Here is a 14,706-nt window from a genome sequence, read left to right on the forward strand (position 1 = left end):
TGCTCACAGGTACTTTTACAGATTAATATGCCATCGTGGTCTTTGAGGAAGTGTACTGTGTCCCATCCCTTGACCTCTGACAACATCGCTGTTTCTTAGTCTTAGGACCGGCACTTTTCTGTGAGATAAGGCACTGCATGTGGCTGCTTCTCTTGGTTTGTGTTGGGGTTTGGGCCAGCTGGAACTCTCTAGATTGATATTTTGTCACCTGATTCCACGAACTATAGCTATTCGATGCTACACAAAAGCAAGTGCACACACTTTTTTATTACTGGCAGTGGTGAAAACCAGCAGAGCATGGTGTCAGTTTGTAATGCCGTGCTGAGAGAGCAGAAACAGGAAGAGAATGCCCAGGAAATACGGCTGTTGCCATCACTGTGAGGGTCTCCACTCATCTTTAAAAACTGAAATGGTCAGCAATCTCCAGGAGCGATCCTGAATCTGGACAAATCTACCTTGCTGTGGGACATAGGAGTTTCCTTTTTCTGTCAGGATAAGGAATTTACTTCAGGCCTCAGTATCTCTTTGCCCTTCCCAAGCAGCTTCTACTAATCACCTGAAAGCACCTTTGGAAGATGGGCATCACTTTTGCTATGAGGAAGCTCAAGGAGAAAGGGTTATCCTGCATCCAAGGTGCATGACCAGAGATATCTGCTTCCTCTTTTCTGTCCACTTACATGTTTCTCCATTCTTTCTGACACGTTCTGCAAGTCAGTCTAATAGTTGCCTTGTGCTTTGGTTAAACCTGATGTTGTGAGCATCACAATGACAATCCTGGTGTCCACAACGCTACTGCCATCACTGCTGATATTCTCAGTCAACATTCAATTAGGGACCAGCTCATAAATTGCCTTCCCTAATGAGAAAACCCAGATTTCAAAGGTTCCAGGCTCTCCAGACATCTTTTATGGATCAGTTAGCAAGAGGAAACCCAGCAATGTGACTCTCGGCAGACAATCCGTTCTTCAGAGTTTGCAAATCAGTCCACAGTTTCCATGTTTCACTGCTGTCAGCAAATACCTGGACTTCTGCTAGTAGAATCTGTGTTTCCTTTCTTTCAGCTTTGAATTGGGCACTAGTGGGGAAAGTTCCTTGACCGTGACTCAGGGTAGAGTCAATTTGATTTCTTGTGACACTGTTCTGTATGCCACACCTTAAATTTAGCAAGCAATAGTAAAAGAAGTCACAGCACAGTGTTTGGTACAAACATCAGAGGGTTAGGAAGCGTCTAGCACATTTTTCCACAGGTCCATTGTAGCACCTTACCATGAATGCCTTCTATGTTTTGTGTGAGTGGTATACAAACACTGCCACTTTTTTCCATGGGACCACTGTCTCGCTCACACTCAACATGGCTGTGGAAGTAGAGCAGGGCCTTGTGATGAAAGGAGCCTTTGTTGCACCCAAGGATCGTTTGCACTCTGCACAAACATGAGTACGCTATCATACATGTATGGGTAAATGTAAGTATATAAATTTATGTGCGTAATGGCACGCCTGCTTTGGTATAGAGATAAGATGTCTTATTGAACCTGAGAATGAGGAAATAGAAATACAGGCCTTAAAGGAAAAGTGCATGCATTCATATTCTTAGGCAAGGTCAGCTCCACCCTCTCCACCTTATAACCACTGCAATCTTCACCTGAGCTCAACCTCTGGGGAGTCCTTAGAGATCTGATTTACCAGTCGTACTCAGATCAACTTCTAACTCCCTGGCCTCATTGTGGTGCTGATGTTATTTTTCGGTGAAGCTAAGTTTTAGCCTTTTTCTCCCTACAAAAACTACTGTGTGACTATACTGCTTTGCTGCACATCCACAATGTCTAATGATCCGTAAGTCTGATTTGTATCAAACTTGGCAGTTGAAAGAGATCATAAACATCCAAAATACTTGCTGAAATAAGCTATCAGGGTGCAACAGAGTCACAGTTCACTAGTAATGTAGCAATGTAATGTACATTTGTAATGTAATGTACATTGCAATGTAATGTACATTTGTAGCTAGGCATCAAAGTATGAGGGGGAAGAGGGAGGTTACAGGCCCTGTACTCTCAGAAGAAGAGCAAAATTATCAAGAAGCATGGCACAATCCAGGAAAGGATGTGAATATGTGCCAAACGGAGATTTATGACTCCTGGAAGGATTTGTTTCAGTGTGATCTAGCTTTCCAGGTCCATGCTGCAGTCAGTGTTTCAGCCATGGGGTTAGCACCAACTGCTGCCATGGGGCAACCACTTCTCACCTGAAGAGGAGTGTGTGATCACCACCAGTGCTGCAGGGGTGTATCCACATGGAAATGCTCTGTGTCCTGGTCCACAGCAAAACATGGGCCCCCTGAGTGCATGGCCTTGTGGAATTGAAGGTGGCTGGGACAATAGAGGTGCAGGAGCTGGTTTAATCTCTCAAGTGTCTCTGTGTGTGAAGCCTCACAAGCACTTTCCTGTCCAGGAAGGCCACAGAAACACAGTCCCTGCAGCAACTCTCCTACCAGCTTACCCCAAGCTCAACATACATCATGTTGCTGGCTTCTCCAGGGAGACCAGGAGTTGGGGTTTGTGATTCCTCTCTTCAGTGTGCTTGTGGCAGCCCTGGGCATCCCTGGGGACAGCAGCAGGCTCCACACATGTGAGCAGCTTTGGATTGCACTGGAGTGAAGCCCACAGCGCCAGCTGCTCACAAGAGCAAAAAACCTGCAGTTTACCTTCCCAGGGCATGAAAGTGGTGCCTGGGATGAGCACGGCTTGGGCAAGAAGCAACTGAGATCAGACGTAGGAAGCTAGGTTTGGGATTTGGGGAAGGGCAGATGAAGAGGGAGGTGGACAGCAGTGGGTGGCAGTGGTGGTGTGCACCTCGTGCTCATGGGGTGCCGGTTCACAAGTGCCCTCTGCTGGCACTGTGCACCCCAAGAGCTGTTAATGCTCTGTGTGCATGCACGCTGTGGATTCCAACAGTGCACCATGCTCTGCAGCTATGCTCTGGTGTTAATTTACTGCAGCCCCCTTACTAGAAATGCTGCTTCCAGAAGTGCCAGTGGGACAGACATATGGTCCCTTTTCAGCGGCGTGGGATGGGGGAGACCCTCTTTGAGGTCATTGCTCTCTGCGAGGCATGCAAAACCCCAGGGATGTCCCCAATGTCTGTCTCTCCCCGTGTCTCTCCCTGATGCCAGGTGATGCTGAGCGGGTGGGTGGGTGAACGTCACTGCTGCGCAGTGCCGCACCAGACAGCCACATTCCTCTGTTGTTGTTTTTTCCAGCACCGGTGTGGCAGCAGTGTGGAGCTGCACGTTTCCGCAGGGCAGGGGCCAGAGGCAAGGGGAATGGCTCTGTGCTGCTCAGGTCACCCTGCTGCAGAGTGTTCCAGCTGGTCCCCCAGCTCTCAGGACCCTGCTCCAAATGGCCACCGCTTGCTGCTATGTGGGCTGCAGAGGTCTTCTGACAAGGTGCTGGTTTAGGAGGACGGTTGGTTAAGAGCAGGCTTCAGCTGAAGGACAGATAGCAGGCAAGGTATGCAGACAGCAAAGGAGCAAGTGAAAAGAGGCAGAAAGCTCTGGAGACCCAATAGTAACACCCAACTGTCCTTTGCTAAAAGCCCAGAGGAATCAAATCAAGGACAGCACTGTCTCCATGGAAAGTAGTCTCATGAGAGACCAGACAACAAGCTTTGTCTACAATTTGCAATGGTCATTACTTGAAATAAAGGCTTGAAATTGTTCCAGCTTGGCAGAGCATGAGACTCACATTTGACATCATCTTACAAACCTGTATGTCTGTTTGCACCGTTCCTCTTTCATTTCTGCTGCTAACAGTGAAACAGTTCTGTGCAGTGGTTTTGCATGGTGGATCAATTTGGGAAGGGTGCCAAGCAGCCCTGGAATAGCAGATGGTGACATAGACGAGCTCCTGCTAACCTCCTTGCCTCCTTAACAGGTCCTCCTGCAGACTGAGGGTGTCCCAAACTTGTGACAGGAATGGTGCATGAGCCTGTATTTCCCCACCATCCCCATGGCACTGATTCTCCCTTTCGTGTCAGTTGTAGGCAATCCTGTGACAAATGCATGTGTGATTCTTTTTACCTGGGTGGTGCTAAGCTGTGTCTCAGGTGCCATTTTGTGTGCTTACTTTGGCAGAGAAGTGAGGATAATCATCTACAAGAGGCACACAGTCATGTCTGTCAGAATACAGAGAGGTGCCTGCCAAGCTCTGGTTGTGTGGGGGCTGAAGAGTACAAGAGAAAAAAGTAACTTCATCTGCAGAGAAACTCATCACCTAGCAAGAAGCCATATTCTACCTGCATTTACTTTCATCTAAGTTAAGAGAAACTTCCACCTTTTCTTAGTTACAATCTTTGTAATTTTTAACCTGAACAGTTCCCTTAGCTGTTTGAGGGTTTTTTAATGGCTAGACATCATGGTTGACCCCAAGGTATGGTGCCACACACATCCCATTCTAGCCAACAATATAAGGTTAAATGGGCTTTGGCAAAATCTGGCTCCAAAACCAGCTGAGGTTGGACCACTTCCACATTTGCCCAGTTCCTTATGAGGCTCATCTTCTTTTGGTTTGGATGGCTCCTGCTGTAATACTTCCTATAACATACAGTCCAGATTATGTGTTGCAGCAACTTAAACATAAATCCATTACAAGGGTCCTCAGGCTTCATGCTTGTCATCAGCGGTGTATTTCTTTTTCGTGCACCGCTTTGCCTCCCAGAACAGACAGCATCAAGAACAGCATCTGTCCAGAGGTACTCAGACCTGGCTGGGCCCTTGAACAGTGTACTTTCCAGAGCAGAATCTGGGATGAAGGTTACACACAAAGATGTAGTTTGATGCCAGTGTTGAGCTCATTTTGCCTGACAGGTTCACAAAGGAGAAATTCTGCATTAGCATCTGGCTACTCAAAAGTAAGCTGCTTGCAATGCTTCTAGTTGTGATCTGATCTGCCAGGACAGATGTAGATGGCCATAGCGTGAGAGTAAAAAAGTAAAGCAAAGATGTGAGTTAACTGGGGATATTGCTATCTCAAAGGAAATGACATGTCCCAGAGAACTTTGCTCTGCAAATTGCAGAGTTCATTCTGCAGCTTTGAAGAGGAATAGAAACCAAAAGCTACGGGAATGTGCTGGAAGAAACCGGCTGAGTTTCACTGGAGGTGATGGTGCCCTTCTTTTCCATTACATTTGTTATGGCTCCCTCCTGGTGTTAATTTGTACATACCCAAGTAGTTAATAGGCCATTTGGAAAAAATGATACCTGCACAGTAGGTGGGCTCTGAAGTTAGAAGTAGCAGGCAACCTCAAGGACACACAGTTCTGCTTTTAGTATCTACCTGCAAGACCTGCTTCTCTCTTCTCTGGCAATTTAGCTAAAAGGAAAGTGCTGAGCAGCACGTGTGCCTGCACATTCACTGCATAAACAGCACACTGAAGACCATTTCATTCCTTGATTTTTTTTCAGATGGATGCTACACCTCTGGATGTGTAGAAGAAGGTGGAAACAAGTGTGAACATTACCAGCAGAGACATGGAAAGTTGGCCAGGCACAACTGGGTGACCTTACTGTCAAAGATTCACACAAATGCAGCATCACCAAACAGCATTCCCTCAATGCACAGAGAAACAAAAAGACTTCCCCAATTCTCTTACATTACATCCCTCTTTACATTCATCCACCCTGGGGTAGCTTTGTGGGGTTTAGTAACTGGCAAACTGGGAAGACCAGACATCTCCTGCAAAAGCCCAGGGATCTCCTCCAGGAATACTTGCCAAGAGCAGCTGTCTTTTTGAAGGGGAGCGCTGGCATATGTTCTGCCCATTCTCTTCCAGCATGGTTCTAAACGCAGGATGATAACAGCATTCAGTGCTACACAAGACGGAATCAGCAATGCTGAGAAAGAAGAAGGTATAAAAGATTGAGGTGCAGTACAGTTTTGCTTACCCAGAAACAAACTCCAGAGAGAAAGACACTCTGAAATCAGATTTTTTTGTGAATTACAGTGGGTACAAAATCCCAGATGAACAAGAGTGAACATCGGTATGTTTGGGACGGCTGATATACCTGCCCCTGCTGCCAGCATCCATGTTACCTGAGTGGGCTCAGAGCAGGAGGGCACAGTCCCAGCATGGCTAGCTCAGAGCTCTGCCCATCCAGACCAGGCACATAGCCTCATCCCCTCCTGCACGCCAGCACAGTGACTGGGCATTTACTGGGGAAAAAGTAAATCTGTGGTTTTTCTGCTGTTTTATCTGCTACACTGAGGATTTGGACAGCTGTCCCTCATGTGTGAGAAGGAAGGTCAACTTCACCCATAAACAGAGCTTCAGGGCATTTGTGGACTGCAGGTGCATTCAGAGCATGTCTTGCAGCCCAGAGGCTTGAACAGACAGAGGTGAACCCAAGGGAGAGGAGAAGCAGGTGCCCTTGGACTGGGACAAGCCACAGCAACTCCTGCCCAGCTACATTTGCCCCAGCTGGCAGCTGAAGCAGGAGAAGAGGTGTGCCATGGATGCTTCCTGAACCTGCTGCACCTCTGAGGTCCAGCGCGCAGCCTGGCTTGGTGGGAAGCTCTGATCAATGCCACCTTGGCTCTGTTCCCTCCACTGGTGGGAGTGTCAGCAGGCAGAAGGACTTGCCCATGTACTCACCTTGTCCTGCACTCTCGTGGCCAAAGGTGTCACTGGGAATTTTTTAAATCCTGAAAGATATAATGAACATTACTCACTGCCTGCCACGTGGGAGTATTTACCGACAGTAATAGAGGAGGGAGGCAGCTGAAGCTGTGGTCTGGATCCCGAAAGTGTGCAGAAACTCCCGGGAAGTGGTAATGGCTGATCTCTGCCCCAGTTACACAGGGACACCTCCTCACACCTGATACTTTGGCTACTCTGTGTATCCAAAGGAAAAACCTCTGGTCACCTGCATCTCTGTTTTTTTTGTGTGTGTGTGCGAATCATGAAGAATAAATTGGTCCTTGTCTCTCCTACTCATGGGGAGACCTCAGGATGAGTGGAGAGGCAGAATGAAGACTTTCATCATCTCTGTGAAATCCAGAGATGGGAGGGATCTAAGGATGAAAACGAGTGCAGTACTTAATCTCCTCTTCTTAACTTGCCTCCTCATGCAACCAGAGGATAGACTGTGGGCTCTGGTCTTGGCAATGTAGCGCTCTGTTCTTGGGGCTCTGCCGTGTTTGTGGGTCCCTGGCATTTGCTGGTGTACAAAATCCCTGGGAGGGGCAGCAGAACAGGAGTTAAAATATCAGTGGAGGCACAGCAAGCCGGGAAGCCGAGAACAGACATGAAATCCAGGAAAGACAAGAGATAACAGCAAGGAACTGGCAGGTGCTGGGTGGAGTGGTGACGACACCAAGGCCACACCACAGATAAGGCCACCAGGCAGACGTGGTGCAAGAGCGATGTGATGCAATCCAGCCTGGCCTCCTGACATTGGTGCCCAGCCAGATGAAAAGCCTGTAAACAGCACCACGGTCACCCGGGAGGCAGAGGCGTGATAAGGGCCCAAGATGTGATGAGTGATCCTGGGTGGGTGGCAAGGACATGGGTGGTGGGTGCCAGTGAGCTTGTAAGAACACACACAAAGGCAGGGACAATGACATGAGGGAACAAGTGTGATATCCTTTTTGGAAGCAGAAGTCTCCTTCCTTGTCATTGACACCTGCAGCAGTGTTTTTCTGCCTTGCTGGCTGGCAACAAGACTAAGTCTCTGGCTCTGCAGAGAAACGCAGGACCTTCATACCTGCCCCTCCTGCCCTTCTCACATGTCTGCAGCTGGCAGGGTCACAGGGAGGAGGCAGCAGAGCCAGAACCCTCGCTCCTGCCCCACAAAAAGCTGGAGGGGAGTCCAAGGGCAGCCCAGATACAGGGGGTGGGGAGCAGCTCCCTCATGTGCCGCTGTACTGCTGGGAGCCCATGGCTCTCCAGGGAGAGTAGAAGGGTGTCCCTCTTTGTGATACCTGCAACGTGGAGAAAGAAAACCCAGGCTCAAATGAGTGACTGTCTCAGATGTAGCTGGAGCTGCGTGGCCAACAGGAGGGTGAGCAGCCACAAGAAAACCTCCCGTCTCATCCAAGGAAGAAGTTCCCCACCTGTTCTTTGAGGAGGACAGTAGATAGGACTTTTGTCAGGGGCCACAAGCCTGTGCTTCAGAGAAAAGCAGGAAAAGATAGAAACAGTTTGCAAGAAGTGATTTCCCCTTTGTCATCTCTTAGCATGTCATTTTATTTTGCTCTGGGAAGGCAACGGCATTTGCATACCACTGAGGAAGGAGGTGAAGGAAGATCAAGGCTTGTGTCAGCCAACAGCATTTCCTTAGCACTGCATGACCTGCTGATCCAGCACAAAGCGGATGCAGAGCTTTCCTGCCACCTCCCATCCAGGGAAAGCCATCTGGAGCACACAGTGTGTCCCAGCTGTGTCACCGCAGCCTGGTGCTCCCGCACTGCTGCCAGGGAGCCAGGCCATGCTCACAACTGGCAGCACAGCATGCGTCTCTGCAGCAGTGGCACTGGAGGCATTATGATCAGCATTTGGGTGGGGTTTTGGTAGTAAAAACGTTGACGAAGACTGTAAAGGTGCATGATAGCCCACATCCTGGGCTGTGGTGAGTGTTGGTGTGGGAGCAGCTTGCAGGAGGTGGCCCCATTACATCCAGATATTTGAGTGTTGGCTGGCACCAGATTTGCAAGGTGGGCACCCAAGGAAATACATCTGCATGTGCCAGAGAATGAGAGTTGCTCTGGCCCCAGGACCCAGCCTGCTGGTGTTGGTCTGAGCAGGGGTTTCTGCTGGAAAGGGAATGAGGGTGAAGGTCAGGCTGAACACAGGTGAGCAGTGCCGTTGCATAGCAAATAATACAAACTGCCTGCTGGCCTGCAGGAGGAGAGAGATGACCAGTTTCCCCCATGCTCACCCACCAAACCTAGTGCACAAAAAGGTTTGATCAGGGCATCTGCAGCTTTGTACTTGGCCCACCAAGGATGGAGATATTCCAACTCTCTGCTGGTCCAGGTTGCTAACCCTCCAGAGTAAGGTTTCCATCCTAACTCCTGATCTGAATATCTCAGAACGGCAGTTTGTGCCTGTTCCTTTTTATTCTGCCATCTGGCACTACCAAGAGGAGGTTGGCTCCGTCAACTGCCCTTCCAGCAGTTGTAGGCTACTATCAGATTCCCCCTTGGCCTCCCCTCTACCAGACTAAACAAGCCCAACAGGCCCCCATGTGCCTCAGGAACAACTGCTAATGCAGTTAAATATTTACTTTAGTTGAGAGATTTCCAAAGTGGAATAATAATAAAACCCAAAGGTTGTTGAACTGTGTAAACTCAGTGAACATGTGTAAAGCCACCTCGACAGAGCAGAGGAATGGTTCTGCAAGGGGAACTCTGGATCGGTCATCTTCCCAAAACCCAGTCACAGCCCTGCTGAGTTGGGTGGAAGGATCAGCCAAGGGCGAGAATGGAAGCAGCTTCATGCAGGGCCTGTATCATTCTGTCCATGGGGGATGCTCATCAAGCCATTCCCTCTTGCTTCAGCCAGCTGAGACCAGCGTGTACCTTCCTAAGCCTCAGGTAAGACTGTGGGGAAGAAACAATCTGAGCACGGTCATGGTCAGCCCCTCAGTAAGTGCAAATGTGCATGCTTCACCATGGTTCACCAGAGGAAGGTGGGAACGGATGTGGAAAAATGAGATTCTCAGAAAGAAGTAGTGAGAATGCTCACACAGAAAGACTGATGTTGAGCACCCAGTCTTTCAGGTGAAGTAGCTGGCACCTTCTTGGGTGGTGGTGCTTGCTGAGAAGTCCTTCGCTGAAGAGTTGGTGTCTCTTACCACTGAGGATCCTCTCTAAACTCTGTTCCCTCCCTGCTTTATGTGCCACCTCTGTATATTTAAACTGGGTATCCATGCACCCAGCCCCCTCCTATCACACTGAGTCTTATGATTAAGATCATTTTGCTCTGTCAATCTCAGCTGCAACTATTAATGTGACCAAGTTGCTGGGCAGAGTCAGGGGATGCCCATGATTATGGGTAGATAAGCACTGGCAGCAGCTGCACCTGCAACTCTCTGCTCCCAGTCAGCTGAATTTCTCTCCAGCCCCTCTGCACCCCCAGCCTGTCCCATCCCACCCAGTGACAGGGTGGCCTTGCCACAGCACGATGTCAGCCCTCCTTATGTGTTTGAAATCCCCTCCTGGGGTCCTGCCCAATGTGTCAGGCAGCTGAGTATTCCCCTCTCATGGGATAATGCTCAGGCCACAGCGCAGCCCCCTAAATCAGCCTGAATTTCCTGGCTTTTCGCTGTGAAGTCTCCCAGTCAAAAAGGACATACCTGCCTCATACAAAGAAAAGCAGCTGCAAAGCTAGAGGGCTGGTTTTGGTGAGATATCCCCAGGGGTACGCTGGGGGAACAGAGCAGAGTGTCAGACTGCACAGCAGAGGGATTGCAAAGCAGCCTCCTGTGCCAGCACCCGGACCTGGTTGGTTTATCTGTTGCGTGAGAGTGTCCAAGTGATCCCTGTGGGTGCACAGTCCAGCTGTTGTTCCCAGTGCAGATCAAATGCTGCTCAAAATGCTGCTTTTCCCAGTGCCACTGAGATAAGCCAGTGCTCTCCACTATAAAGGCAGCCATGAGCTGAGTGAGGTGTGCGAGTGCGTGTGCCTGGACCAGCCATGCCTGTGAGGGAGCTGCTGCTGGTGGTGGTGGCACTGGTGGCTCTTGTTGCTGCTGGTGGTAAGTCTGCTTTGCTGCTGGCAGCTGGCTCTTCGGTGGTGGGCTGGGAACCATGGAGGGACCAAAAATGGGTGGGAGGGCTGAAAGACTCAGTAACTCTGGCTTGGAGAGGAGGTGAGGAGGGCAAGTGAACACAGCGGCAGTGTGGTGGGGAAGAAGGACTAGAGCAAACACACTGTGTCATATTAGCAGTTCAGAACAAGTGTTATGGGCTGGTTCATCAGCCATACTGCACTTGGGAGATCGATGCGATAGGAATCAGCCTGTGATGCTGAATGGGAATGCGAACCAGGATCTGGGAGGACAGCATGTACACAGGGGTGGCAGCTACTGTTGTTCCAGCCTCCATGAAGACCTGCAAGCTTTTAAAAGAGCTCAGCATATTCAGGTGGGAGGCAGCTGTGCGTAGGCTTTGTAGAAACAGTGCTACCTGGGTGCATGTAGTGGTGGTCCAGCAGATGGATGTTTGTGCACCACACAGATGGGCTCTGAACTGTTGCTACTGCTCTGCCTGACTGCAGAAAATGAATCCACACAACACAGTTCTCGCTGAGGATGACCTAATCTGGTTGAAGATGTCCCTGCTCATTGCAGAGGGGTTGGACTAGATGTGTCATGCTCTTTCCACACTCACAGGTTTCTGCTCTGTTTCAGGGGAAGAGCTGAATGGAGGGAATGGCCTGAGAAGGGTAAGAGGTTTCTGGTTTTCCTTGTTCATGGCTTGAGACAGGATTTAGCGCCTGGCATGCCTGGGAGAAAGGTTGTTCCCAGCAATCATCCCCAGCCTCATGGGTACTGGTGCTCCAGCATCAAACCTGCCTGAAAGTCCAGGTTTTGAGTCCCTCTGAGGGATGTGGTGACCTCTCCTCGCTGCTGTCGTGCTCTGTGTGCATGTCCTGCCCTGTCCAGGGCAGAGGGAACCAGGCCACCAGTGACACTTGCTCCTGCCTGGGTGCTGCGGGAAGAAGGGATGGATGCTGCTGGCACTGAAATGTGTGCTGTGGTTTCTCCTTTCCAGCCGGTGTGTGGAGACAAGGTTGAGCTGCAGGTCTGCCCCCTTCTGCTCTTGCCTGTCTGTGGGACCGATGGCAACACCTACGCCAATGAATGCCTGCTCTGTGTGCAGCAAATGTAAGCTCATAACCTTGGCAGAGACCTCCAGGGTTCCAATTTTGAATGTCTGAAACTGGGCACATGTCAAATACCATCATTCAGGCTCCCCCACGCCTGGGCAAAGCCATGGCAGACAGGAAGCACACATGTTCCCGCCAGGAAAGTGGAAGAGGACTTTCTCATGTCAGCTGGGCTGGGCTGTGAAGCCTGTGAGCTTTGCCCTCCCGCACTGACAAATAGGTGCAGGCATGCTCTCAGACCTTGCTTGCAGGTTCCTGCCCCATCCTTGGCACCACGTTCAGTTACTGCTGTGCAGCTGCCGGCAGAGGGATTTAGCTCATTTAGCTCATTGTGTTGACAAGAGACTAAACCCACAGAAGAGCTGAATATTAATCCATTGGATCAGCTTGCTAAATCAGAACACTCTGTGGCTGCATGATCAGCAGATCCAAAAAGTGATGTCAGGAGTTTGTGGCCAGGAAGCCTTCCAACAGGGGTGCCTATAAACTGGCAACAAACCAAACGCTTTGTAGAGGATGGGGAGTTAGAGAAGGGAGAGCTGAACTTAGATAGGCAAAAGATTCACTAGGCATCTAGTCTGGACAGTTAAATAGCACCACTCAAAGAGATGTTTGTAAAGGCAGATGCTCAGTTATGTGCTGCATGGCTCTTTTGACAGAGCTTCAAGCCAAAGATACCACCATGAACTTGAAGACTAGGGCAACAGGGACCTCATTAAAATCACAAGGGTTTCTTTAGACAGTGGTTTTGCCCAGGTTGGGAAGTGGCTGTCTAAGCTGTGGATCCTGCTAGAAAGGAACTGAAGGTCAAAAGACCTGGTTGAATGCAGGTCAGCCATGCACTTGCATGGCAAATAACACAAACTGTGTGCTGGGCTGCAGGAGGAGGAGGAAGACCAGTTAGCCAAGGGAAGCTGCAAGGAGGTGTGGAGGAGCTGCATCCAGCTAGCCTGGGGAAGGAGAGGCTGGGGGGATCTAGCGTCAGCCTACAGTTGCAAACAGGATGGAGTCACATTCTGCTTTGTGGCAGCAGGTGATGCAACAGAGGGCAACAGCCACAAGCAGCAGCCCCAGAGGGTAAAGGTTGGACACGGGGAAAACCCCTTTCCTGGAGGGTGATGCACCACGGAGGTAGGGAGGTCTCCATCCTGGGTCGGTGGTGGTTAGGGCTCAGACAGAGCTGTGGCCACCAAATTGTCACACTGGGGGCAGCCTTGCTGTGACCATGTTGTGCTGGAGACCCACCATCAGTGCTGCATGTCTGGGGAGGGGACATCCATGGGCCAGGATGACTTGCAGTGACCTCAGATTTTTAGACAGGAAAAGAAGAAAGCAAATTTTATAATAGTCAGCTCCATTCCACGGGCTGGATGGGAGCCAAGGTATGACTCAGAGAGGATTTTTTTGAGCTCTTACTCTTTTTTCCCACATTATTCTAGGAAAACCAAGCAAGATATTCGGATTTTGAAAGATGGGGAATGTCAAGATACCTGAGTTTTCTGATAGCTTTTCTGACCCTAGAAATAATTGATTAATTGTTCTTTGTGCTGATTACACATTGAAATTGGTGATGGTGAATAATAAAATGCACAATCTTATTTCAACAGCACTTCCTAATGCAAGTCTGAGAGAAAACAGCATAAGGTAGATGTCTCAAAGGGCTACTAAAAGTGTACACTAAAAACATTAATTTCAAATCCATACCACATACTAGGGCTCTGCACTGGGAGTATTATTTCACCCACATTCCTGTGAGAAAGGCCATGTGGGAGAAGCAAGAAACACACAGATCCCAATGAAGAAGGTGCTGAACAAGTGCAGTTTGTTGTGGTTTTTTTTCTGTAGGAGGCAATTTTGTGAAGGGAAAGTAAAGTTTCTCCAGCGTGGGAGAAGACAACTCCCTGGCTCCCTAGTAAATGTCACCACTTCCAGAACTGACATAAATGTAAAACAACGTCATCTGCATGTCTCATATTAGAAATCATTCAGCTTTTTATCCAAGAGCCTTTCACAACAGGTATCAGCCCAGATAACACATGGCAGCATGGGAAGTGCCTGAGTGGAGACCCTGAACACAGAGGACCCCAGATCTCCACTGAGATCTCTCCATTGAGAGCAACCTCCAAACTCAACTAATTACCCAGAAATGCCCTCTGGGAACTGCACATTCCCAGCTGGTTGCCAGATCTCAGGTCTAGGTTGTTCCTGGTGTGAGGGCCATCTTTGGGACTGCGGCAGGGCACAGTCCAGCCCAGGTAACAGTGCCAGTGTGCACTGGCAGTCCCTCTGCTCTTTCGTCTCCCACTTCTACCAGATGGGACACAACTCCCTTTTCACAAAATACCTGTAGCAAGGCTATACAACTTGGGTGTGCAAGGGGCTCCCTTTGCTCGCAGTGGCAGAGATCAGAGGGCACTGGCTGATCCAGGACTTGCCTCCTGAATTCAGTTCAGTCCTGCAACAGGTGTTGTATTTTTACAGAGTGACTGGTTGAGGTTTCTGATCAGCTTTAGCAAAGCACTGGGTTGCTTTGAAAAGTGCTTTGATGTGAACTGAAACTCATCAAAGACAGGTCTGTGCTCACCCACAGCAGATCACACTGCTGCTATACTCACACAGCTTATTTGCAGGCGGCTGTGAAAGGGCCCAGGGTGCATCATATGGTCAAGCAAGCTCCCTGAAGTCAGTGACCACCCTGTGAGTCTGGGAGCTGTGCCAACATCACAGCTACTGTGCTTGGCCAGCTGGTCATGTAATCCATTCCCACAAACCTCTTTCAGTCCCGCACCTTCCAGGAGCCACCAGGTGAGACACAGCAGCACC

General features: G+C 49.5%; 1 protein-coding gene across 1 annotated transcript; it reads left to right on the forward strand.

Annotated features, from left to right (window-relative positions):
- Positions 1-10,689: 10,689 nt before the first annotated feature.
- On the forward strand, positions 10,690-13,377 carry SPINK4 (serine peptidase inhibitor Kazal type 4; the record flags this gene model as incomplete). Its single annotated transcript, XM_080362922.1, has 4 exons — positions 10,690-10,750; positions 11,405-11,439; positions 11,769-11,881; positions 13,323-13,377. The coding sequence occupies 4 exons, from the start codon at positions 10,690-10,692 to the stop codon at positions 13,375-13,377; spliced, it is 264 nt and encodes an 87-aa protein (XP_080219048.1).
- Between the last annotated feature and the right edge of the window lie 1,329 nt (positions 13,378-14,706).

Source organism: Nesoenas mayeri (assembly GCF_963082525.1).
Source record: "Nesoenas mayeri genome assembly, chromosome: Z".
NCBI classification, from domain to species: domain Eukaryota; kingdom Metazoa; phylum Chordata; class Aves; order Columbiformes; family Columbidae; genus Nesoenas; species Nesoenas mayeri.